Genomic DNA, 26,023 nt, shown 5'->3' on the forward strand with positions numbered 1-26,023 from the left:
AAATGATCGCAAAGATAAGGGGATATGCCTCCGTGGATATTTTTTAAAAATTGATTTTAAAAATTCACATGGACCTCATGCTTGCAGAGATAGAGATAGAAAGAGTTTGACATTATGAGAGTCATGAGGGTTGGGGAAATCAGGTGGGAAAATCTTAATTAATAAGGTTGAAAAACCCAAGGTAGTCTTTAGCACTTTAAAGGTTTTCCTAAAATGACTAATTAATTAATTGAAATTGAATTTTCACTCACTTTAGGTTTAAGCCCCTATTATTTATTGAGGCTAAATTATAGCACACCTAAAGGGGAAGAAAAGCGTACTTTGCCAGCGTCCGGCCGGCCGGCCTGAGTCTGAGTCTGAGTCGGAGTCGGAGTTGCAGTCGGGGTACGCAGCATCCCCCTCCCCCATCGCCTTCGTCTTCATCAACGACCAGAGTAAGTGGCACCTCCTCTCTGTCGTCCCCATCTCTGACCTTTACAGGCTCTTTTTCCCTTCAATAGCCTGTAAAATCTGCGTTCTTGTGGCTTGGTACACATCTCCCCCTTCTTCACCGAAGGCAATTCTTTCACCTTGCGTTCGCAGCTTCGCATCTCCCTGTGCCGGACAAGTATAATTTCGAATCAAACAGCTTTCGTATAATGATGATCATCGTCCTCGTCGTCAATGATGTTAATTAATAAATCAGCCACCAGAAGTTCGTGCAGTGTGGTCTCATAGATAGTTCTTCAGGGTCGCTTACGGATGATAAATTATCTTTCCTATGTCTGATAAGCTCTATATTCCTGCTTTTCCTTTCTTACAGATGATAAATTATCTTACCGCTTTTCCTTTTTTTTTTTCAGGTTTTGATGGTTTGAAAAATACATGGATCATAGCACCATGTGGAAATTCCTGTTTTGGCTGTTTCTGATTGGCTTTGTGAAAGCAACTGTGGCTGGAAGAGGTAATTAGAGGTTATATAAAGATTTCAAATATGTTAAGATGGACAATTCTAGCTGATTTCGCATTGCTTGGTTTAAAATGTTTTTTCAAGGATCCGGATTCATGATGTTGGATGAACCCGATGACGGCTTTCAATACAACCATACTCTCACTCAAATTCTTGTGGAATATGCATCCGTGGTATGTGTTCTTGATAATGTTGGATGATGTATCCCATTCTCTCGTGTCTTTTTTAAAACAATCACCACTCTATGATTGCTCAAACAAATTAGTGGACAGAATTCAAGCAGCAAAAATTATCTGACTGTGTACATCTCTTAGTGTCTTTCATCCTCGTAGATAGCATATGGTGTTGTGCCATGTTTTTGATCAGGAGGCTGAGTGGGAGCCTCACCTTGTCAGTTCATTCCTTCAGTCACTTGGACTCTGGATTAGTGTCACTATTTGGGTGGCCAAACGGTGACACTGCCCCACAACTTTTTAAGAGAAGAATACACGAAAATTTGCATTTTACTCACATTTTCATTGAGGGGGGGTTTGAAAGAACATAAAAATGTAAATATGGTCGTAGGAACTCAAGCTTCCCAACCACCCCTAAGCTCGAGAGACTCTCGTAAAGGAACTACCGATGTCTTCCACCACAGTGATAATTTGTCGCACTCTCACTCACTCTCGATTACAAAAGGATTCTGCAAAATCGGTTCAGTCTCCTTAGAGATCCACATGAGTCATGCTTAGCAGAGGTCATTCTCACTCTCAATCTCATATCATATAAAGAGATTCACACTTTTGTTTACACAATCATTCATACCTTCAAATATTCCAAAAGTTAAACTGTAGAGTTGCATACTTATGACGAGAATGCAGAGGAGAGAAGCCATACTAAGGTTGGGTGTTTAACAGAGCAAAAGCCCTCAGTTGTGTATCAGGGTTTGTGATGACTGATTTAGCTGCACGAGGTTTGATGGCGCTTCAGTGGTGGCCCGACAATAGCACACCCACGCCCCCCCCCCCCACCCGGTTGCATGTAGAAGGGGATATTCCTTAGGGCTACCCCAGAAAGGGGATTATACCTCGTGTTTGGGCAGGGGGTAGGCCTTACGCCACCCCAAGGGGGCCATGGCCCTTGCCCACCAGCCCAAGGAAGGGCTGGGCAGGCTGTTGGCCAACCCAAGAGGGCTTGACCAGGCAGCCGACTTGCCTTGGGCCAGCCCAACCAATTGGCTAGCCCATAGGGCGGCTTGGATTGCAGGCGGCTAGAGCCCAGAAGGCTGTCCAGCAGCTTGCGCAAGTGGCCAGTTAGTCTAGGTGTGAACACGCATGTTTTTTCAGCATTAAATGCTACTTTATGAAGTCGTGAGGCTTTTTCAGTCAGCCGACCTGGATAAAACCAGCCGACCAGCATTAGAGAGGGGTATATAAACCCAAAGCATAAATCAGTCCCATCTATCTCATATTTCACCAAGTGCTGAAGCCAATCAAGGGGCCAGGACAGCCAAGGGGAAGCTAACGCAAAGGGTGAAGGATTGAAGGTCAAGGGCAGAGGATTCTCCTCAGCCAAGAAGGTTTAGGTTCAGTCTTTTATTTCAGTTTTGCATCATTCTAATAAAAGCAAATACACCATCTGTGGTGGGGGACCCTACAGAGGGTATTTGGGACCCAATACTGTGTCCTCTTCTCCCTCTCTCTTCGCCCGCTGTACCTCTGCGCCCCCTGCGCCCCTTTCTCTTCGCTTCTCTCTTCCCACCCGCCTTCTCTCTCTTCGCCCCCTTTCTCTTCGCCCGCCTGTACCTCTGCGCCCCCTGCGCCCCTTTCTCTTCGCTTCTCTCTTCCCACCCGCCTTCTCTCTCTTCGCCCCCTTTCTCTTCGCTTCTCCCCTTTCTCTTCGCCCGCCTGTACCTCTGTGCCCCCTGCGTCCCTTTCTCTTCGCTTCTCTCTTCCCACCCGCCTTCTCTCTCTTCGCCCCCTTTCTCTTCGCTTCTCCCCTTTCTCTTCGCCCGCCTGTACCTCTGCGCCCCCTGCGCCCCTTTCTCTTCGCTTCTCTCTTCCCACCCGCCTTCTCTCTCTTCGCCCCCTTTCTCTTCGCTTCTCTCTCTCTCTCTCTCCCTTTCCCCACCCACCCTTGCTCAGGCCCCCAAGGCAGCAACATAACTCTCCCCTGCACCTGCAGCTGAGCATCTTGTAGGTCGCATTTTCTGAGTCTCCCCCAAAGGGGAGAGGGTACCCTTGAGGGGGGACTCGTTCCACCAACAGCCCTCTCCTTTATCAGCAGCAACACATGGAAAGTAAGAAGTCTTTTGCCTTAGTCATCGCTTCACGATTACCGCCCATTCCTCCACCCGTGAGCAAGCCGACACCATGGGAAGCCTACCTCATGCAAGAACTGAAGAAACTCCAGGGAGAATTAGCAGCACTGAAACACGAGACTATCAAGAAAGATGAACAAATCAACGAACTGAAAGTGCAAGTGCAAGCCATGAAGACGAAGCAAAAGGAAGCACGAGAAGGGCCCATACCTACAACACTACAATCAGAAACGACAAACCATGTTTCAAAGGTAAATTCAGTTAACTCACAAGATTTTGTTAAAGAAGTCATATCAGCGGTCAAAGAAAAGGAACGAATGGAAAGTAACAAAAAGGTAATCAGAGTCGGTGGTCTTCCTCAAGGCTGGGATAGGGCAGACATAGCTCAAGAGCTTCGAGAAGACTACATATTAGATACAGATGTACTTACAGCACAACTGAGCAAAGTAGTCCCCTTCGTGGACTTAGGAGACCCTATCTCTATTATAGTAAAGGGTACACAGGCAAAAGTCTCCTATATGGACAACAATGAGAAAATAGCAGTGATGAAGCAAACAAGGTCTCTCCAAGGGACAAAGGTATGGATAGCTGATGAACTCACCCCGCTACAACTCAAGAACAAATCGGCAGAGCTGAATAAAGTTAAAGAAGCAAGAAAGAATGGCAAATGGGCAATATACAGAGGAGGACAAGCAATCATTAAAGAATTCCGTTCCCCACCCCCCTCAAGAGCAAATCCATCCATGGATGAAATATAGCTATTTTTATTTTGAACCTCAATTTCGAACTAGATGCAATAGAACCCATTGTAATTTAAACTCTTAAGAGTCTTAAGAGTTCATTTTGAGTTATTTTTTTTCAGTGAAATCTCTTGAATCGGTTAGAAACCAAACTGTTTATTAAACTCATCGTGAAGATAGCAAGAATCCTCATGTAGTCCTATTCCAACTGCAGAAATCTCCTTCCTGGCTGAATATGCTCTCCTGTTCATGATCTTCTCTGTTGGATGGCTGCTTTAAAAGACTGGTGGAAGACATATAGAGTCTATACATAAAAAAGTAGGCAGCATTCCACAGTCAACCTCCTTTCTTCCTCCATACATTAGGGTTCACAACATGGACTGGTTCTAGTGCCAAACATTAAACCTAACTAGTAGCCTAGTATTATACATGCCTCAGATGTATGGGGATGATGCATGTGAGACCACTTGACAACCATTGGAAGAAAGGAGGAAGAGTAGAGTTGGTTTGAGGAAGGAAATCAGGTAATTTTGAAACTCATCTCTAACTCCTTCATTCTACATGAAACATTCCTTACCGTGTAGAAATTTAGACATGAAACGCTTTTTCTTTGAAGTGTCTAAACTCAACCCATTTGATGTTTCAAAACTTTTTCATGAAGTTTCTCATACTTCAACAAGGCTCTTAAGAGACTTCCCGCCCCTATTTGTTGGACATGTCATCTCCAGCTCTCTTTTACTAATTTTTATCCCCTTTTTATCAAATAAATGAACCACCAACAATGCGGAAGAGGACGACAGATGGCCTAGCCTGGCCGAATGGTCTCCCCACCCCCAATCCCAGTGTCCACACCATAAGTGGGGGATAAGGGAGGCCATGGGGCAGAGTGCCCCATATAGGAGGGCCGTGACGGCCAGAAACGTTTGTGTCAATGATGGATCACATAGAAGAGGTTCCAACCTGCAATTGTTGGTGTGTTTGTCAGAATATGCAGCGGAGATGATGACCAAGCCTGGGAACACAAGAGCAAAAACGCAGGCAGAAAAAACAGCACAAAAAGAGAGAGATGTAGGCGTGTAACTCTGCTCTGATATACACAAGAAGATCCCGAATATGATACAATCAGTGGTATGGGGGTGGGGGCCTATTTATATGCTCCCACAAGTGCAGTCGGCCTGCTGAAAAAGGGCTCCACGACTGCATATGCAGTCGGCCAGCAGCATGTACCCAGTCGGCCAGCTCTGAGGAGTCCACGACTGATCAAATACAGTCGGCCAGCTCCAATACACATCTCAGATGTAGTCGGCCAGCATATAGATCCTCCTGCCAACTCAGGGATGCATCCCAAGCCACAGAAAAATGGGAAAAAATGGGGGAAAAATACGGAGAGTGGGGAAAAATGGGAAAACACCTCATAAGGGCGGGCACACCCACAACAAAGGCCCTGGTGTATAAATCTAGACAGGAGATGACTTCTAACAGTGTTTTGGTTTGTATGTTTTTTTTTTGGTTTCCTGGCATGCTTGTTTATAGGCTCTCGCTCTCTTTTTTAAAACATATGAACATTTTGCAGGTATATGTTAATGAGTTGGATTCTCTTATTGCTTGGAACTGCACAAGATGCAATGGCCTCACCAAGGTGACAGCTTCACTTTGTTCTTTCTTGTGGTCGCACTCTTGGAGAGTTTAGTTCAAGCTTTAATGCTCTTTTTGAATCATCGTGCAGGGCTTCAGAATTGTTGAGCTCATCGTAGATGTACAACACTGCTTGCAGGTACATATATTCAGGTTTCCTAATGTGTAATACCGTGTCCTTTGCAAAATGTTTCAGGCATTTATACATGCAGGCATGCATGTACATTCATACATATGGACGTACATACGTAAGTAGATACATATGTATGTAGGTACGTAAGTAGATAAATATTTGTATACATAAAATGCATGCACATACGGGCATACGCTAGCCTTCATCATGGCTTAGTCTACCCTTCACCTCAGGCATGCACATACATACATACATACATAGGTGTGTACATAAGTAGATAAATACTTGTACACATAAATGCATGCACATATATACATACGCTAGCCTTCATCATGGCTGGTCTACACTTAAGCTCAGGAGAAGTGATAGAAACTCGGTATGGTGGTTTCTTTATCAAGATTTGACTGCTAAATTGGACGTATTTTATGCATGAGCCTGCACTCACTCTTGGGTGCTGATCATGTGAGTGGGGATACCATAGCATGAGTCCATGCTATGCATGGACCTAAGATTGCACTTCGTTTTTTCTCAAGATCGGGAAATCATCTGAACTTTCCATTGGTTGTACATACATGCATATGTGCATGCATACATATTGCTAAGATAGCAGGTTGATTAGTTCACTTCAGTGATTTTTGGTCATTGAGCTACAATTATGCAGTCATACGTTGGACTGGCTGAAGACTTGAATGCTATTGTGGTCGCTTTTCGAGGAACTCAAGAGAACAGGTATTTCTAAGGAGATTTTGAATGTCATTGCCTTTTTTCTTTTGTGTAGCTATCCTTTTTGTACATATTACAATCATGGATTTCTATTGCAGCATACAAAACTGGATGGAGGATTTGTATTTTAAGCAGCTGGATTTGAATTACCCTGGTGTCACAGGGGCCATGGTGAGAAATTTGGGGGAAATTTTTTGGAGGTTATTTGTTTGGTTTTGCTTCAAATGGTTTTAATTGGAACCGCTGCAGGTACACCGAGGATTTTATACTGCTTATCATAACACTACTCTTCGGCCTCGTGTCATAGCTGCTGTTATGGCCATACGGCAGGAAATAGATGGGCTCAATATTATGGTTACCGGGCATTCAATGGGAGGGGCCATGGCTGCATTCTGTTCTCTTGATCTTGTGGTATGTTAACTTCAAGCATAGCTACAGGGTTCGTAGTAATTCACTTGTTTAAGCTTACTATTTCTTCACATGCACGCATGCACACACTCATGTGCACCACTTTGTATAGGACTTTGAAGTAAGCATTCTTTATCAGAAGCATTGGGAGAAATCCGCTTCTCTGCAAGGTTGAATTTTCTAAGATCAGCATTTTTCTGCAGTAATGGATGGATGGATAGAGTGTTATGCTTCTCAACTGGTTTTTGGATGTTGAGTTTGACAGGCAAATTACGGCATGGAGGATATTCAAACAGTGACATTTGGACAGCCTCGTATTGGAAACAATGTTTTTGCAGCGTACTTTAGTGCTTTGGTACCGAGCACTTATCGGATGACTCATGCTCATGACATGGTTCCTCATTTACCACCATACTATTCACTTTTTCCACAACGAAGCTACCATCATTTTGGAAGAGAGGTGTGTATACTCCCTTTTTGAAGTGCCTATTGGGGTTTGTTTGGGTCTCAGAATTTGACTTTTGTATAATCTGACCTGAAGGTATGGATTTATAAAGTTGATCTGGGAAGCGAAAGCTATGAATCGGAACGCATTTGTGATGGCTCTGGTGAAGATCCCACTTGTAGCAGGTAATATATATTTTTAGTTTGCTTTGCAAGTCTTGTATGGTACTCTGCAATGGAAGACCGTATTTTCTCTGTCAGAGGTGATATGGGAAATTTTAAGGACACTAATTGTGGTCCCATGCTCTCTCTCCTCAGTAGAGCCTGACTTTGCAAGTCTTGTATGGTACTCTGCAATGGAAGACCGTATTTTCTCTGTCAGAGGTGATATGGGAAATTTTAAGGAAACTAATTGTGGTCCCATGCTCTCTCATCAGTAGAGCCTGAGGCCGGGGCAGCCCCTATTAGGGGCGGGCTGCCCTGGGAACTGGACAGGTGGACTGTAGCGGGTGGGTGCCTATGTGTGATGAGTGGATGCCTAAATGTGAACATAGCAGCCAGGTTGAGAGTGAAAACCGGTGCAAATGGGCCACAAAAGGTGTTAGAAAAATGCCTTTACCATAGTACAGGGTTGGCAATTGAACCCTAAAACTGTGTTTTTACAGGTGAAAAATAGGGAAAAAGGACAAATATGACTGAAAATAAGGCTGTCCACCAAAAATATTATACATTTATAAATAGCCCACTTGTTCCCTCATTCCTTATTCTTGTGATTGGAGTTTTCCTTCACCTAAACTAACCTTCTACCATATCGGGAGTAGCCAGGAGGTGAAGTTTCTTCTTCCATTTTCATCCAGCATTTGGTTGCAGACAGAGGTTCCCATGCAACTTGGGTTTGTCAGGGGGATATGTTTGAGTAGAGATTAGGTATTCTCTTCAGTTATCAGGCTTGAGTAATTTAACAGGGTTGTACATAGCTTTTGCTATGTTTTGTAATATAATTTTAATACTAATTGTAGGTTATTGGTGTGGTCTTGTGCTTCCGTTAAGTTTCCCATTGCGTCAAACATCTCTGGTAACACTTTCACTCGACCAGTAGCCTCTTTCTCTCTCTCTCTCTCTCTCACACACACACACACACACACACACACACACATCTTGAAGAACTTGAGACGGTCAGAGCAGTATGCAAGGCAGGGAAATGGGCAGAGAGACCCCCCATTAGAGTGGTCAACAAACCAGGCCCCCATTAGAGTGGTCAACAAACCAGGCCCTCATTAGAGTGTTCAAGAAACCAAAGCTAGCCTTTGATATCCCTGAAGTGAGAACACATGTACTTGGTTTCAACAAGCCTGCAAATCCATAGGCTTTTGTATGTTGTATGATGAGGCCTTATTATGGTCTCTAGACTACAGTTGGCCCACTGTGGATGTTAAAAATGTCTCTTTCTGTGGATCTATGGCGCAATGATTTGCGCATCAGGCTCTAAATGAAGGGATCCCGGACGGGTTTAAATCCTCGCCATGCCTCCAAATGGGCTGTCTCATGGATCGTATATGGTTCGCTGGCTAGTGACATGTCACTAAAACCTCTCAAAACTCTCTCTCTCTCTCTCTCTCTCTCTCTCTCTCTCTCCCTCAGCTCATGAGATAATTAATCAATTTCAGAGAGATGATTTCATTGATGGATTGTGTTGGTTGCAGGTCTGTGTCTGGGAATAGCATTGCAGATCATCTATGTTACATGGGAATTTTCCTTCAAGCTGATACCCGAGGCTCCTGTTCTTTTATATTGAAAAGCAATATAACTGAGGTGACAACGGGTGGATTTGTGGTCCAATTACCACTGGCCCGTCGAACAAAATTTGATGAGCAGGATTTCAAGAGCTGGCAATCTTTGTGACACATGCTTATGTGGGCTTGTGCGTTGTAGTGTGATCACCCGTGGACATATATCGTGTATATAAACATGAATTTGTTTATGCATATACCACTCACCCTCACATTTATGGAATGTCAAAACTGACAACCAGCAACTAATGTAAAATATCTTCATTCTTGTTCATGAAGAAAACTGGTTACAGGTAGTGCCTGTAGCCCATCAATGGAACTTAGGATTTGATTTGCTTTATAATATTTGTGACAATTGGCAAATTAAGTTTGTTAATTAGATGCCAGTACAAAAAGGTTGAGAGCAACTTGCACGGCACTCAGCACTGTACATTGCGGGAATCTTTTATTTTCGATAACATTAATGCACTTTGTTTAGCGGTTAACAAATACTGGCTTTATGGTTCTTTATACATGATTTATTTGACTACAGATCTTGAATTCTACAAAAGTTTACCACCAAGGACCAATATGCTTCTCTGAACCTTCATCAAACTTGTGATGCTAAAAATAATTCCCATAAGCATCTACGCTTACCTTAAGTGTGAACTCTGAAAGTCCTCTGTTTATATTTGAAGAGTGCATGAAAATGGCAAGCAAAAAAAGGGCCTTGTCCTAAACTTTTATACCAAATTCCAATGCCACATCCATTTGTTAAGGATTCATGGGCACCTCAACCATACTCGCAAAGCACAAGAACACTGCAAATAAATTCTATCATAAGCTTTGTTTACATTATTTTTCAAATAGAAGCTCTCTTTCCCAGTTCTCCCAAGTAGGATCTTAAATACATATCTCTAAGTGAGAGATAAGGGTGGGAGAGTAGCCCAGCGGTAGTGTATTCAAGTTTTACATGTTTGGGCATGGGTTCAATAATCTCCCCCAAACACAAGGGGTGTGATTAAAGATAAGTGTATGTGTGTGTGTGTGTGTGTGCGCGCGCGCGCGAGTGCACGTGTACCCGTATGCGTGCACACATATATACATATATGTGTTTTTGTATAGATTTAGAATTTTGCATAGCTCAATATATATATATATATATATATATATATATATATATATATCTCCTATCATGAGCTTTTTCCTTATGACATAGGAAAGCAGCACCGAGGCAACAATTGTGAGGATCCTTCCAACAGGACCAAAAAGCATACACGGGCGGCAATAAAGTGTTGTCTCGGTGAGGATCCTTCCAACAGGACCAAAAAGCATACACAGGTGGCAATAAAGCTACCGTGACTCCCTAGAGTTAGCCTAGATAAAGCACACCAATTGCAATGCACTTGTCCTTTTAGCTTGATGCCGCCCTCCATGCAGCAACTTCATATTCATGAGATTCACGAAGGCCCCTCCACAGGTAGGGCATAGAGAGCTTATATGAGCTCATAAAGATGCAACCCCCACACAATGTTAATGATGTGGGTGTTTTCATTGGCCAGGTGGCTACGTTATATTATCACATGATCACCTTGCCTTGACATGAAAATGACTATCGTATTATAAGATTTCATGTGATCATTATTGTACAAGGTAGCTAGTTTTTCTTTTTCATTTCCCATGACTTAGTTACTTCATGGAACCATTGTAACACATTTTTTGGGTCTCTCTCTCTCTCTCTCTCTCTCTCTCTTCATTGACCCTTCATTGACAAGGAGGCATAGGTTCTCAGCTATCCTCTTATATGTAGATGACATAGTCCTCATTAGATTCAACAGAAGTTTGGAGAGGCACTTTGATGCACTTCAATGTTTTTGTGATGGAATGAACCTCACAATGAAACCCGGTAAGACTAAGATCATGTTTCAGATTGCATCCAAACACTCCTCCATGTATAGAGGCGAGGTGGTTGAGCTTGTCTCCTCATATGTCTACCTTGGGACCACTTTCATTGGCTCGATTTTCTCCATGAGGTTAGTTGCCCCACAGAGTGGGAGGTTATGCCACTGTAGCCGAGAGTGTTTTTAAGGCTCGCTTTCAGGAGCCAAGCACCAAGAGTTGGTTGTTTGACACTTTGGTGAGATCGGCCATGATGTAGGGTGTTCTTTTTGGGGACCAAACTTGGGAGAGCTAGATTGGAAGAAGTAACAGAGGTTGCATATTATGACACACTCCCGCATGATCAAGAGTAAGCCATGCCAATGGTGGTGCCACATGAGATTGTGCTTGTTGAGTTTGGGGTAAACCATCATCTGCATCTACCATGTCTACACATTGGACATAGACCATCTTTTGCAGTTGGCACTTGAGTTATCCAAGCAGTTTACACGGGAGAGACATAGCACATGTTTATGCTCTTGCATCACCAGGTGGTTTGATGTATTTGGCCTCCAGAAGGAATGCCTCCCCCTGTTTGAGTATAGCCTAGATCCATGCCATGAGATTACCATTGGCAACTAAGTGTATCCTCTCATATCGCCTTAGCATAGAGACCAAGAGAGTAGAGGGTATACCTCAAGAGGCGTGGCTCTACAAATTATGCACAAGAGGGGAGATTAAGATGGAGGAGTAGTATGAGCTCAGATGCCTATGCCCAGAGATATGAGGAAGATTTCATTGTCTTTTCATGCAAGGGTTTGGGCCCCTCACATGGGTAATGCATCACAGAGATCAAAGATGTTTGGGCCTATATCTACTATAGGTGCCCTCATTAAGAGGTATTAACAAGGCTATAAACAGGGTGTTAGGATTACTAGGATTTCGCTTAGTCATCCACCATTAACTTCTTTGTATCCCACCAACAAGTGGTGGCAGATTCTCAGCACAGAGACCAGGTGCCTCACACACATGGAGGTATCCGAGATTGGGCATAATCCCGAGGTGTTGTTGGGAATAGTCCTAAATTGTGCCAAATGCTGAAGTAATTGCATAGAGAGGGATGAAGTCCTAATAGATGGAGAGGTAGATGTGATGTTGTGCTAGGACAAAATCAAAGTTGTGGGAGAGTGATTCTTCCAATGCAATTGTGGCTTAGGGAACCCTTTGAAGGAAGAATGCCTCAAGGTGAGGAGTAAGCATGAACCAAATTAAGCTTCAACTCTTTAACGATGACATGATTACAATGCAAGGGAAGCCTAGTTTTTCCAAATTCCTTAATTCTTTGAATTACTCACCATGGCTAGTCATGTGGTTAGAGGCATTCAAATCAACATACTGTACATCGTTTGCATTTGATGCATATGCTGTCATGGAACTAAGCATTTGTTGCATCACAGAAAGTTACAAACACTTTTATCTTTAGCCCGCTTTCTTGATGATACATAGTTCCCTTACTGCAACTTCCCACTTTTTATGTCATTCTACTTTTTATAGCAGTCGTTTGCTATATGCCTTGGTTTTCCATAGTAATAGTACTCTATGCTATTTTCACTCTAATACATATGGGTGTCTAGCTTGAGGAATTGGTTGGGGGCAGCAGGCCTTAGTGTTACCCTTGGGGCTGGTCCCACAGTGCTAGCCTATTTGGTTAAGCAGATTTTTGGCCAACTCATCCATGTTCATGTACTTGACTAGGACTTTTGCTGGTGGTGGTTGGACTCCCTTAGCAGGTGTCCCCTATCACTTGGTTCAGGTGGATAACTTTGACATCCCTATCTTGCAAATTATCTACTAGGTCTATTGTCTCGTGGTGGTAACACTCATCAAAGATATATTGTCTAGACCTGTAGAGCTAGTTGCAAAGCCTCTTTACTCTTAAGGCCAATCATAAATTGATCATAAGTAATAAATGATCTAGCCGTATATGGAGATACTTGGTTCTAGCAATGTAGTCCTATATGGCCTCACCTTCCTCTTGCTTGAGGTTCTTACTTGAGGTTATAGATTTCTACAATGGGGCTTCATCTAGCTCCATTGGGTGAAAATCCCATAATAAAGGTGTGTCTCAAGACCTCATAGTTGGTGTTATCAAGGTTTAGTGCCCTGAACCACTTGGTGGTATCATTAATCCTACCCATGGCTTCACAAACTTGATCAAACTTCTCTAGGTATTGGATGGGATCTCTAGTTCCATCAAATTTGGTCATCATATCCTTGAGATGTGGATTAGCTTTGTTTTTCCCAATTTTGAGCCTCTATGTCCTATATTTGTGGCAACATACCTTTCCATTTCAAATGCCATCCTTTGCATATCTTTTGCATATACACGTTATAATGAAACATATAGGAGTGGTTGCACAAAACCCTGTGTGTTTGGGTTTGGTGTTCCGTGTCCCATGGAGTTGGATTGTGTAGTTTCTAATAGAACTAGTTATATGCCTACTTGGCATTGAGGCTATAATTAGCTCTTTATGTATTCCCACATTCTCCTTACTTGGCATTGGGGCTATATTTGGCTCTTTACCTTTTTCCACATTCTTCTTGCTTGGCATTGAGGCTATAATTGGCTCTTTACATTTTCACACATTCTCCTTGTTCCTCGTCGAGATGATGGAGAAGAAGTAGAACTTAGTTCCATGGGAAAAAAGCTTCTTGGCACGTAGCTTGTAACAACACGTGGGAGCTCAACCACATGCAGAGTCAGTATGGCAGAGCACGAGTGGCAGGTGCATCTAGGGTCTAGGGGTGAGGGTGCCCAAGTCGGAGCACTTGGGCGCACAAGCAGGCTTATAGGTGGGCAGGCCCTTGTAAGTGCCAAGAGTGTGGTGTGGTGTTATCCACATTCTCCTCTACGGCTGGGGGGTGACTAGAGCTCTTGGCCCTCTTTGGCTATGGTGGTGGTTACCGTGACGTAACATTGATGTATTAGAGCTGTGTTTTTATTCATTGAGCGGCATCTCTCCCAATTCTCTACACGTGACCGAGCTCCGAAAGAGATAAGTTTTTTCAATTGTTTTATTTTGGATCTCTAGTTTTTTTTCTCTAGCTATGTGGAAGCTTGAGGACCCATCCATCTCTCTCCAAAGCTTGACTTGTAAGCATTCGTTGGGGGGATCAACTGTGTATCGATGACAACAGTGTGCACAAGCTTGAAGGTTCTCTCTCCCGTGTGCGGAACAAAAATTTACACACAAGCTTGAAGGTTCACTGTCGCTCGTCTTGCTACATGTGTGGGCAACATCCAAGGGAAACAAGTGCGTGGGCTTCTTTGTTGCTATGTGCGTGGGCAACATCCAAGGGAAATAAGTGCATGGGCTTCTTTGTTGCTACGTGCATGGGCAGCAGCCAGTCCCCCTCCCCTCTGCACATAAGCCAAGTTAGCAGAGGAATCACTCAACACATAGAGGCTAACTGCTCGCTGTGATAAAATGGGAAAAAAACTTCATGAAGCCAAAGAAAACTTCATCACACAACTGAAAAAACATCAAGAAGAAGAAAAGAAGGCCGTCTTGAGAAGTATTGAGAAGTAGAAGGCACTTTCTTCCCAACTAGAAGGCACTTTCTTCCCAACTAGAAGTATTGAAGAAGTAGAAGGCACTTTCTTCCCAACTAGAAAGAGCACAAAAGGAATGCCTCAGGTTCAAAGAAGAAGTAGAAAAAAGAGTAAAGAGACATGGAGTCCTCTCAGCTGCTACAACTAGCAAAACTCAATGAAGGAGAGTCCTCCCCAAGAGAACAAGACCAAGGTATGCTGCTAGATACTATTGCAAACCATGTAGGCCAGTTGGCTACACTAGCAGTCGCTCGCCACCTAATAATAGAAACCCTGCACAAACCCAATCCTTTTTCACATCAGCTCTTCTTCTATCCCTCACTGAAAAAGAAATTGACTTTGAGTCTGTCCTTATACATAAGGATATAGAGTGGATGGTCCAAAGGATGTCTAGACGACACAATGCACCTACATTAACTATGGCCATTTTTTATAATGACCTGGAGCTAGAAAATGCTAAAGACGTCTTTGTGGTTCAAATTCATCCTATAGTACTTAACTTCAGAGCATGGGTGAGAGTCTTGATGCATTCTCAAGAATTCATCGAAGATGAAGAGATAATCCCCTTAGGTTTTCTAGAAAATCTCTCCTTTGATTCTCCTTATCCTAGGGATTATATAGCTAATAGCATAACTTGGATGACCATATATGGGCTCTATGAGGCAAGGGATTGCTAAAATTATGTAAAGATTATAAATAGCAAATCTTACCAACCTTTGGGGATATGAAAGTTATACCTTCTATTGTGCACCCATTTAGAAAATCTAGAAGCACATGGTTCAAGGGAATTTGATTTTATTCACCTCAGAACCCAGATGTGGATGAGGATAAGAGGAAGCAACTAAATAAATTAACCTATCCTTATACCATGTCTATCTTCTCAGCTAATCTTGGCCGAAGCACTCCTAGAAGTCAACCAAGTAGTCAGGACAAGCCTACTGACCAAAATGAAGTAGATACATCTCAAGAAGAAGTATAGGTACCATAATACATAGCTGATGAAAGGAAAAAATGGTCATATAATGCTCAATGGGTAGTATATGAATTGGAGCAATTGTTCAGGAGATTGAAGGCCAGCCTAGAAGCAGTATGAGAAGCACTTGCTATTGATGTAAAATCTACATTAGTCATTGTGACCCTAATTCAAGATTATGAGACTTAAACAAAAAAGGTGGGAATTGAAATACAGATTCTCTTCACCAACATGGAGCAGCAGATGCTAGGCACTCAGGATATCTTTCATCGGGAACAGGAGCACTGGGAAAGTGAAATGGCTATTAAGGAGGTACAAAACTTGGAATACACTTTGGAAAGAATCAAAGAAGAAAGACCTTGCGATATCTGGGATACTGGCTTGATGGACAGTTACTGGCTTGCGATATCTGGGATACTGGCTTGATGGACAATTACTTTCCCTTCAATCAGGACCAGAGGCACCCAGGCACGTTTATTACACAACAGTTAAAATTCTACTAAGTTGCTTCAATGTGTCAATAGTCACCTTGCGATATCTGGGATACTGGCTTGATGGACAATTACTTTCCCTTCAATCAGGACTAGAGGCACCCAGGCACGTTTATTACACAACAGTTAAAATTCTACTAAGTTGCTTCAATGTGTCAATTGTCACCTTGTAGTTAAATTTTTAGGACTTGACATGAGAAAATATGCAGACCTTAATTTCATATCTATCACATTATGCTGTGCCCACTCTAGTCTTTGGTTTGTTCTTTGGTGATTACAGGGTGCAGGATGTTAGAGATTATTGCTCTTGCCTATGCATCCATTTGTCCTCAATTTCAGAGCCTGGGATAGGCCCACATTATGCTCACATAATTATGCTCACATAGGTATGGAATAAGAGTGAATTACCATTAGAATTTGTTGGATATTTATTTTATGTGCAAGCGAGATTGATCACCTCTAACTTGTCACATATTCTGAGCTTATATTGTGAATGTCATTGCAGATCAGTGGCAGGGTTAGTGTGCGAGATGTGCATGGATCCACTGGGCTTGCATCGGCGACAGAAATTTATTAACACATGGCGCGTGACGATTATTTATGATCGGAAATGGTAGTGATATTTTATGTGCACATTAGTGTGCAACATTTTGATATACATTAGTTCTATTTCGTGAGTGAACCTTAGAGTGTTCACACTTTTGTATTTAGGCTTATGCAAGCCTGAAGTGGAGATCCATATTTTTGGCTACATGTATTTTTGGCTCTTGCTTTTTGCACAAGGAAATATATTTAAATACACCATGAAGAGGATGTAAGCCACTCTCATGGTGGGGGAGATTTAACCCATTCTTGTGTTGCGTGCATAAGCTTTCATCTATTTTCAGTATTTTTCTCAAGTTTATGGAGGGCCAATCGTGAGCTTCCAGTGGAATTGTCAGCTCCTTGTGAATTATACAATTTTCAAAGCTGCCCAGCATGGATTAAAGACAATGTGTAGTGGTTACAAGTGTATGGTGTGCAAGAAGTGAGGACTGTCTACTACCAGCACACTTGCTAGGCAAAAATAACTCTTTTTACCATCCTTTGGGGTTTGTCAAACTTCTCTAAAACATTCATAACTATTTAAAGAATACGCTTTCAGATGATGCTGATATACAAGAGTCTATGTTGATTTGGTAAATTATCCACAAGTAGACACACAAGAAATCCACAAGTTGCAAAATAAATATCATGGCCTCTAGGATCTTGAAAGAAGCCTACAGGAAAATGAACAAAGGTTACAAAAATTAGCTTATCCTTGCTTCATAGATTCAAATCACATAGACGCTCCAGCTCTTTCACAATGTACACGTGGCTTAGAAATTGTGAAAAGAGGAGAGCAACATCAAAATTATAACTTTCCAGAGAGTGAAAGATGGTGGGAGGAAGAAGTATTTATGGAAGAGGGACAAACAGCTAATCCCAACACTTCCACAAAGGTTCCAGATGAACAATGTAGGTACAATGCAAGAGGAGAGAAACATCAAGATTATGACTTTGTAGAGGCTGACAGATGGTGGGAGGAAGAAGTATTTATGGAAGAGGGACAAACAACTAATCCCAACACTTCCACAGAGGTGCCAGAGATGAACAATCCAAGTACAGACATTCCCATGGCAACTGACAGTATTGAGCAGATATTTGTAGGAGAGGATGTCTTTGAGTTGCTACTAACCAGATAAGGACTTGCCAATTCCTTAAGTACCTGCTTAAATCCAAGCTTTCTATTGTGAGTTTTATGTATTGGGGTGAAGTTGGCACTTAGAGGGCTTCTAAGATAAGTTCTCTATCAATGGCAACCTCCTTTATGTGACCTCCCAATTCCATTATCCCCATATTTAAATATGCATCATAAGTGCTGAGGAATTTTAAAATCTGAATAGGATCATAATCTTTTGACCAAGAGCTTGCTATCGACCAAGTCTAGTGGCTTGCAACTTCTCTTGTAATCCACTCTCTTGTAGAGTTGAGTAACATACAGGTGAACGGTACACAAAAACCCATTTTTGCTGGTTATTAGGATCGTATTTCATCAGTCGCGCACATGGATTCTGTCTCCATTTTCACCCGCATCATCTAGCCAAGTTTTTGAATAGTTGTGTTTGACAGCCCATCCTTCAGCATCCAAGGTAGACGTATCAAGAAATTATGGCCTCCTCTTCTTCATAGTTGCTTTTTAGCTTTCCGTAGAGCTTTCGTGAGTCTTGGTAGACATGATTTCTGCACTCACCAATTTATGCTAGTAATTTTCTTCTTTCAATCATAGTGAGGAAGTATTGATAATAATGAGATGCAACCCATAAAGTGTCTTCTACCCCAAAATCCACAAAACTTAGACAAGGATTCGATATAAAATTTAAAAAATTTCCCACTTTCATGGCGAGTTCTTATGGCCTTTTTCCCTTTTGATTGAAGGTAGTCAAAAATCTTGAGAGCTGGAGACTCACAAGATACCCCTTCCCCTGCCTAAACGTTTCATACTCTTCCATGAGTGGTGGAAGTAGATTAGGAATAAAGATTTTAGGTTGGATTTTGAAAAGAAATTAATATGGGAACAAGGATAGTACTAGAGCAAGAAGTAGTCAAAAAGTTACTTGTTCGGCCAGTTTCAGATGTAATTTTGGTCCAAAAGTGATAGTCTAAAAATAGGCAGTCAAATTTTTTGGTGCATATGCATGAGCTCATTAGTTTTGGATGTGACATTCTGAATTATGCAAGAGTTGCCTATGAGTAGGAGTAGAAACTACTTGGTTTGGAAGAAAATAGTCAAATTTCCATTATTGGCCCAAAAAAATAGTCAAATTTTCATTATATAGTGTTTACTCCAGAGGGGGGAGCATCATTCTCATGGTATGATCTTTCCAGTTAGGGTTGCATCTGAACTTGGCCATCTAATCCAGCTCAGTATGATCTCTTTCGACATCTCACCTATGTTCATAACATACAAACTACCTTCCAAAAGATCATTTGCAACACCAAAGCATTTGGAATCATAACCATTACTCGGAACAAGATTTGTTTCTTTAAGTTTTAGTTTTCCCATTCTTTCCCATGTTTCATAGGACATAAGGTTTTTATTAGCTCCTAAATCTAAAAGACCCAGGGGGCTAGGAAAAAATTACTTTGCGTTGGATATCACATTCCCTTTCTTGAGGTCCATGTGGCAGCGCTGCCATAGGAGCTGGAGGTTCTCTGGCCGCCTACTCTTGCAATAGCTTATGCCATCCTTAGCCACTATTGATCCCATTCTTGGTGGTGGTGGAGGATCAACTGGAGGTTCTACTAGAACTGGTCTATCCAATGGTGGAAGAACATGAGTCCTCACTGCTACACCTCTCTCGGCTGGCATTGTGACCACTCGTGGTGGGTGAGTGGTGTAGGTGGGAACATGATGGTGTAATTGTTGAGATATCAAGCTCATCTAGTGAGGCAGTGGACACTGATGACCCGCCTGGGGGATAGGCTCCACACTTACACCACTGGCATGGTTGGTGAGATCATAGGTGATATGCGGCCAGTGGGATGACAGGCTGTGCAACAGCCATTCTAGAGACTTGCATAGTTGTAGCGCTATCTCATTTAGTTGGGTTCACACTATAGAGAACCCTAGTATGTATTTGGTTGAGTACCTTTTCATATGGTGGGTACTCTTATCTTTGTATATGGTGTGTTGAGTGTTGAGAAGAAGAAGAAGATTTTCAGCCTCTCACCTTGTGTGTTCTCTTTTAGGGTTTTGTGAGTGTGTGTGTGCTTGCAAGAGCTCAAGCCCTCTTCTCCCCTCCTGCATCTTTTCATGGTATGAGAGCCTGGTTCATGCTAAGGGAGCAAGAGAAGCACAGGAAGCAGTACGAGGGTAAGAGCTTCATCTACTCTTCCCTATTTGTGTTGGCGAGACTACACCCTTGTCGGGAGCTCTACGGGAGGCACCGGCAAATGATCTCTGATTGAGGAGCTTTCTTCGTGGGAGTAAAGCTAAAGGGAAACTATACTGTCCTATTAGACAATAATTTTTGGGCCAAAAATGCGTTCAGGCACGTTAGGACCTCCGTTTTTCAGAAAGCAGGCGATTTCGAGCACTGCGCGGGTAAGTCATCGATTCTATGCAGAACTGTGTTTTAAGAATTGCAGGAAGACAGATTGGTTGTGCAGACATTGTGTGTGCTGCAAGGAGATCAGCAGTTGCCATTGGGTGTATGTATGCACATTGAGGTCACTGGTTGTGACATTTGAGTGTAATATAGTACCGCTGTTTGTGTAGAAAATACAACAGTTTGTGCAGGACAAACTAGAGTGCTGTTTCTGGTAAATTTGTGTGTCTAGCAAGATGTAAAATGATGGCATAAACCAGATTGTTGCTGAGAAGCTTGACATGAACAACTTCCATGCTTGGAGGTTCAGGTTGACAAATTTTTTGATGGGAAAGGGTTACTGGGACTACATAGAAGGTGAGCATGAAGAGGCACCGGAGATACCGGAGATCAATCCGACTGTTTTGCAGATGTGAAAGAGTTCAAGGATTGGAACCAAGGAGCCAGAAAAGTTATGTATTGGCTCTCTATCAGTATACAGGACACCATGATTGGGAATATACAGGATGCCAAGTCCCCCAAGGAGGTGTGGGACACCTTGGTAAAACTCTATGAAACGAATACCAAGGCACGAAAGATACAGTTGAAGAATGAACTTCATACTGTGGAGAAAAAGAGTATGTCTGTGAATGACTATGCATTGAAGATCAAGGGTATTGTGGAATCCCTTGCATCTATTGGTATTTCAGTAGATGATGATGATAAGGTGGAAGTCTGTCTACGTGGTCTCGGGCCACAATACAAAGGCGTTCAAGACGTCTATTCAGACTCGGGAAAACATTCCCAATTTCACAGATTTGGTGTCTTTGTTGATTATAGAAGAGAAGAGCTTGGTGAAGACTAACAGTCTTCACAAAACAAAAACAGTTCAGAGCAACATGCCTTCTACACAAGTTCAGGAAGAGGACGAGGTAGAGGAGGCCGTGGACGCAGCCAAGAAGGTGGCCGAACAGGTAATCAGAATTATGGCTAGCAGCAGCAACAACAATAGTCCCAGAATTCACAACAACAACACGCAGGTGGAAGAGGCCAATTCAGAGGCAGGGAGTCAAAGAGGTCGTGGAAATTGGCAAAGGCAGTATAATGATACACGTGGATGCTTTTATTGTGGTAAGCCTGGACATGTGCAGGTAGATTGTTATAAGAAGCAAGCTGACATGCAAAATGGGAAATTGCAGCAAAACAACTATGCATCCTCAAGCAGAAACAATGAGGATAATGAAAGGTTGTTTGTTATGCAGCATGTCGTTGCCATGTCTGAAAATGTTGAAGCAGCACATAAAGATGATGTACGGTACGTTGATTCAGGTGCTTCGAACCACATGAAAAGTCATGGGGAGTGGTTCAAGGAGATGAAAAACCTTGTAAGACCAGGTTTTGTGGAAACAGGGGATGACACTGCTCATCCAATTGCCCACAGATGCTGATTGGGTTAGTAGTATCTCAGATAGAAGATTTACTAGTGGCTTCATGTTTTCTTTGGGGAGTGCTACTGTGACTTGGAGCAGCAAGAAGCAGCCTACAGTTGCTCTATCCAGTACTACAGAGGCCGAGTATAGAGGTACTGCTATGGCAGCATGTGAGGTAGCTTGGTTGAGAAAGCTACTTGCAGATTTGGGTCTATCAGTGGATAGACAAGTTGTCATTTTCTATGACAACATTAGCAGTATATAGTTGGCCACAGGAACCCAATTTTTCATGCTCGCATGAAGCATATAGAGGTCCACTACCATTTTGTCAGAGAGAAGGTTTTGGCAGGAGACGTTGACCTTGTTTATGTCAGCACACAGGATCAGGTCGCTGACATCTTCACCAAAGCATTGGGTACAAAGAAGCTCTGCAGATTCAAGGCTTCGCTTGGTGTACATGAGATGGAGTTGAGCTCGAGGGGGAGTGTTGAGATATCGAGCTCATCTAGTGAGGCGATGGACACTAATGACCCGCCTGGGGGATAGGCCCCACACTTACACCACTGGCATGGTTGGTGAAATAATGGGTAATATGCGGCCAGTGGGGATGACAGGCTGTGTGACAGCCATTCTAGAGACTGGCATAGTTATAGCGCCAGCTCATTTAGTTGGGTTCACACTATAGAGAACTATAGTATGTATTTGGTTGAGTACCTTTTCATATGGTGGGTACTCTTATCTTTGTATTTGGTGTGTTGAGTGTTGAGAAGAAGAAGAAGATTTTCAGCCTCTCACCTTGTGTGTTCTCTTTTAGGGTTTTGTGAGTGTGTGTGTGCTTGCAAGAGCTCAAGCCCTCTTCCCCCTTGCATCTTTTTAGTAATCCTGCATTTGGAACTATTGCATTTATTGGTCCGATCGAGGTTGTAGCCATAGTTATAAACATAGGAATACTTCTTGCTAATGAATGAGCAAACGAGTGTTCACCCAAAGAAACATGTGGAACCATAGTATTGATATAGTCATAAGGCATAAGGTCTATAGGTTCCGCCTCAGAAGTTTCTGCTAAAGAATTAGGAACTACAAAGTCATAGGGTGACTCGGGAGTAGTGGGTGGGATTCTTTCATCATCATGGGTGCTATGGAAAGTGAATTTTGGGAATCCACTTGAAGCTCCAATTTCCCAGGCTCCTCTTGAGAGTAGTTCATCCTCCCCTATCTTTACATTTGCCTCATTTAGGAGTTGAGTCAACACCTGATGGGTGTGGCTTATGATGAGGAAAAAGAGTAGGTTCTCTACCCAACACCCAATGGTAAATTTGAACCATCATTTGCACCAAAATGCAATGATTAGTGCTGATTAATCACTGATTAGTGAAATAATCCCTTATTTTGTGTGCAAAAAATAGAGTGTGTGGAGAGGCCAGATCTGGTGCATTAGAGCTCAAATGAGCTCAAATCCTTTCAAAGGTATCAATAGCAGTTAGTCTAGTAGAGGATCAAGCCAAGAAGCAAAAGATTTGAAAAAAACATTGAATGCTTAATCTCTGTTTTACCAAAGTCACTTGCAGATTTGATGCAGAGCTTGATGCCGCTTCTCCTTGAGGAATTTCACAAATCTGAGATCACCAGCATCATGTAGAGTACCCTTGAAAACCCTTGGGGCTAAGAGGAATTAGGCTGATTCACCTTGAGTGAGTGTAGATCTGAGATCTCCTTCAGAAAAATGGCGCTTCTTAATCATCCGAAATCGGCAACTTTAGGTGGCGATTCCACGAGCTGAGTAGGTGGGCTAGAGCGTGGGGCTTGTAGCTAGATGGGGCTAGGAGCTTTTAGCCTATTGTTAAGGCTAAAGGGAGAGGGAGCTGCTCCACCAGTTGGGGGTGTAGAGAATAGTTGAAAATAGACTAGAAATGTGATTATCTCCTAATTATGATTAATAGGGTGAATAGCAAGATAATTAGGCTCAAAAATTGGATAAATCCTAAGCTTGGCTCTGATACCATGTTAAATTTGCAGCAATGTGATGAGCTACGGTGGATTAAATGCAAGAATCAATATAATTAGGATGAGATTAAGATGAGATTAGTGAGCAATTAATCTAATACAATAATGTAGGCATGGGTACTCAAAAACCAACAAATTCTCATTAGGCCAATGTCTCAATTTATAGGTTGTACATCCACAAGATGCCAAGCATCTAATCCCACTGATTTCTCCTTGATTTGTGCCACATCCCCTACATCTAGGGGCACCTTTCCTAGAAGCTTTCCACACCCCTATATTCACTCATGCTACCCTTGATTCTCTCATCAGTAGATACCTCTCACCTTTTCACTGCTACCCACTTAATTACAGACTCCCTTTTAAAGTATCTTGCTAAGGGCTTATTCTCGCACACACCCATTCACTTGCATATTTCAAAACCTCTCCTCAAGTGAATACTTCTTCTACACGTGGAGCTTATACCAAGTTTTCCTCTTACTTGTTGGTAGCCCGTGCCCCAGTGCCTCAAGTCCCTAACTCATAGTCCTTGACACTCTCTCTCTATGTGTCCAAGGCTACTACAAGTGCCCGTGTGACCTTGACTAAAGTGCTCACACATACATCTACCCACATGGCCTACATCATCCATGGCTCAGAGGTGGTTTTACTCTATTGGGGCAGGTTACATTGGGTTGTGGGGTTTCTCTCTCTTTCTCTCTCACAAAAGATGTCTTGATTCCTCTTCCTTATAGGAGTCTCCATGAAGTTTGCCGATGTCGATCCTTCTTCATTGGGTTTACTGGCAGTCTCTAGCCATATGTCCTAGCTTCCCACAGTTGTGACAACTGAAGGTCCTTCCTCCTCTCATGCCTCGTCCTCGTCCTCGTCCTCGTCCTCGTTCTCTCGTGAGAATCCTCCTTGGGTGTAGAATGATCTTTCCTCTCCTAGTCCTCTCGTGAGAATCCTCCTTGGGTGTAGAATGATCTTTCCTCTCCTAGTCCTCTCGTGAGAATCCTCCTTGGGTGTAGAATGCTCTTTCCTCTCCAGTTCTTGGGTCCAACCCTTTCTTCTCTTTGACCTTGGTCTCTTGCTCTAGTAGATCTCGTTCTATCCCATGCAGCTTCAATTCTGGTACATTCTTTAAGGTTGCCAGAATAATCTCATATTCTCCTTTGTCCACACTTTTCAGAAGCACTGTTAGTGCCTCATCATCCTCTACCTTCTTACCTTACCAATGGCTCCCAGTTATTGCTTAATGATTTTGTATTTGTTCAAGTGTGTGGTTAGAGGTTCACTTTCGTTCATGTCAAGTTTGTAGAATTGCATTAGCAAATTTATCTTTGAATTTTTTGCTTGAGTGCCAAATAATTTATTGAGTTCAACCCATGCATCTTTAGCCCCTTTTATATCCCTGTAATGTGGTGAATGATTTCATCACTTAGGCTGAGTGCAATGAGTACTAATGCTTTCTTGTTCTTCCACTCATTCTCCCCATGCTCCTTTGGACATTCATCTCTTCCCTCAACTAGCCCCCACAGATTTTTCCTCATGAGCAAATACATGGTCTCTGTTTGCCATGTATGGAGCTGCTCCCCATTAAATTTAGCTATTTCTTGTGCATTGCCGATGATGTGAAGGGGGTCTTACCTCTTGATCCCATTCAAAATTCAAGGGCATTGTCTACCCTTTTACAACTCCAATCTGATATGTAATGATGATTACAACAGGTTTATCGCATGAATTCACCAAAAATATTTAAAGCCAAGGGTAACTGATCTATACTTAATGGTTGGGATATCAAACCATCTCGGAATTGCAATATGAAGTGATAGGGATCTGTATCCGACACCCAATGGTAAATTTAAACCATCAATTGCACCAAAATGCAATGATTAATACTGATTAATCATTAGTGAAATAATCCCCTGTTTTGTGTGCAAAAAATAGAGTGTGTGGAGAGGCCAGATCTGGTGCCTTAGAGTTCAAATGAGCTCAAACTTGTCAAAGGCATCAATAGCAGTTAGTCTAGTAGAGGATCAAGCCAAGAAGCAAAAAATTTGAAAAAAACATTGAATGCTTAATCTCTGTTTTACCAAAGTCACTTGTTGCAGATATGATGTAGAGCTTGATGCCGCTTCTCCTTGAGGAATTTCACAAATCTGAGATCACCAGCATGTAGATTACCCTTGAAAACCCTTGGGGCTGAGAGGAATTAGGCTGATTCACCTTGAGTGAGTGTAGATCTGAGATCTCCTTCAGAAAGACGGTGCTTCTTCGAAAATCGGCGACTTCAGGTGGCGATTCCACGAGCTGAGTAGGTGGGCTAGAGCGTGGGGCTTGTAGCTAGATGAGGCTAGGAGCTTTTAGCCTATTGTTAAGGCTGGAGGGAGAGGGAGCTCCTCCACCAGTTGGGGGTGCAGAGAATAGTTGAAAATAGACTAAAAAA

At 42.5% G+C, this 26,023-nt stretch overlaps 1 protein-coding gene across 1 annotated transcript; it reads left to right on the top strand.

The window, feature by feature from the left end:
- Positions 1-298: 298 nt before the first annotated feature.
- LOC147627160 (feruloyl esterase 1-like) lies at positions 299-9,458 on the top strand. Its single transcript, XM_086815786.1, has 11 exons — positions 299-434; positions 843-943; positions 1,034-1,122; positions 5,562-5,627; positions 5,715-5,762; positions 6,418-6,485; positions 6,578-6,650; positions 6,729-6,890; positions 7,153-7,347; positions 7,429-7,517; positions 9,035-9,458. The coding sequence occupies exons 2-11, from the start codon at positions 865-867 to the stop codon at positions 9,231-9,233; spliced, it is 1,068 nt and encodes a 355-aa protein (XP_086671912.1). The 5' UTR covers positions 299-434; positions 843-864; the 3' UTR covers positions 9,234-9,458.
- Positions 9,459-26,023: the final 16,565 nt, after the last annotated feature.

The sequence above is a fragment of the Cibotium barometz genome, chromosome 21, assembly GCF_041138505.1.
Source record: "Cibotium barometz isolate CiBa-2024 chromosome 21, ASM4113850v1, whole genome shotgun sequence".
Lineage (NCBI taxonomy): Eukaryota > Viridiplantae > Streptophyta > Polypodiopsida > Cyatheales > Cibotiaceae > Cibotium > Cibotium barometz.

Coding starts and splice junctions, on each gene's coding strand:
- LOC147627160 (XM_086815786.1), top strand. CDS start 865: ATGGATCATAGCACCATGTGGAAATTCCTGTTTTGGCTGTTTCTGATT. Junction 6,486..6,577: donor CGAGGAACTCAAGAGAACAG/GTATTTCTAAGG, acceptor TTTCTATTGCAG/CATACAAAACTGGATGGAGG. Junction 7,348..7,428: donor ACCATCATTTTGGAAGAGAG/GTGTGTATACTC, acceptor TCTGACCTGAAG/GTATGGATTTATAAAGTTGA.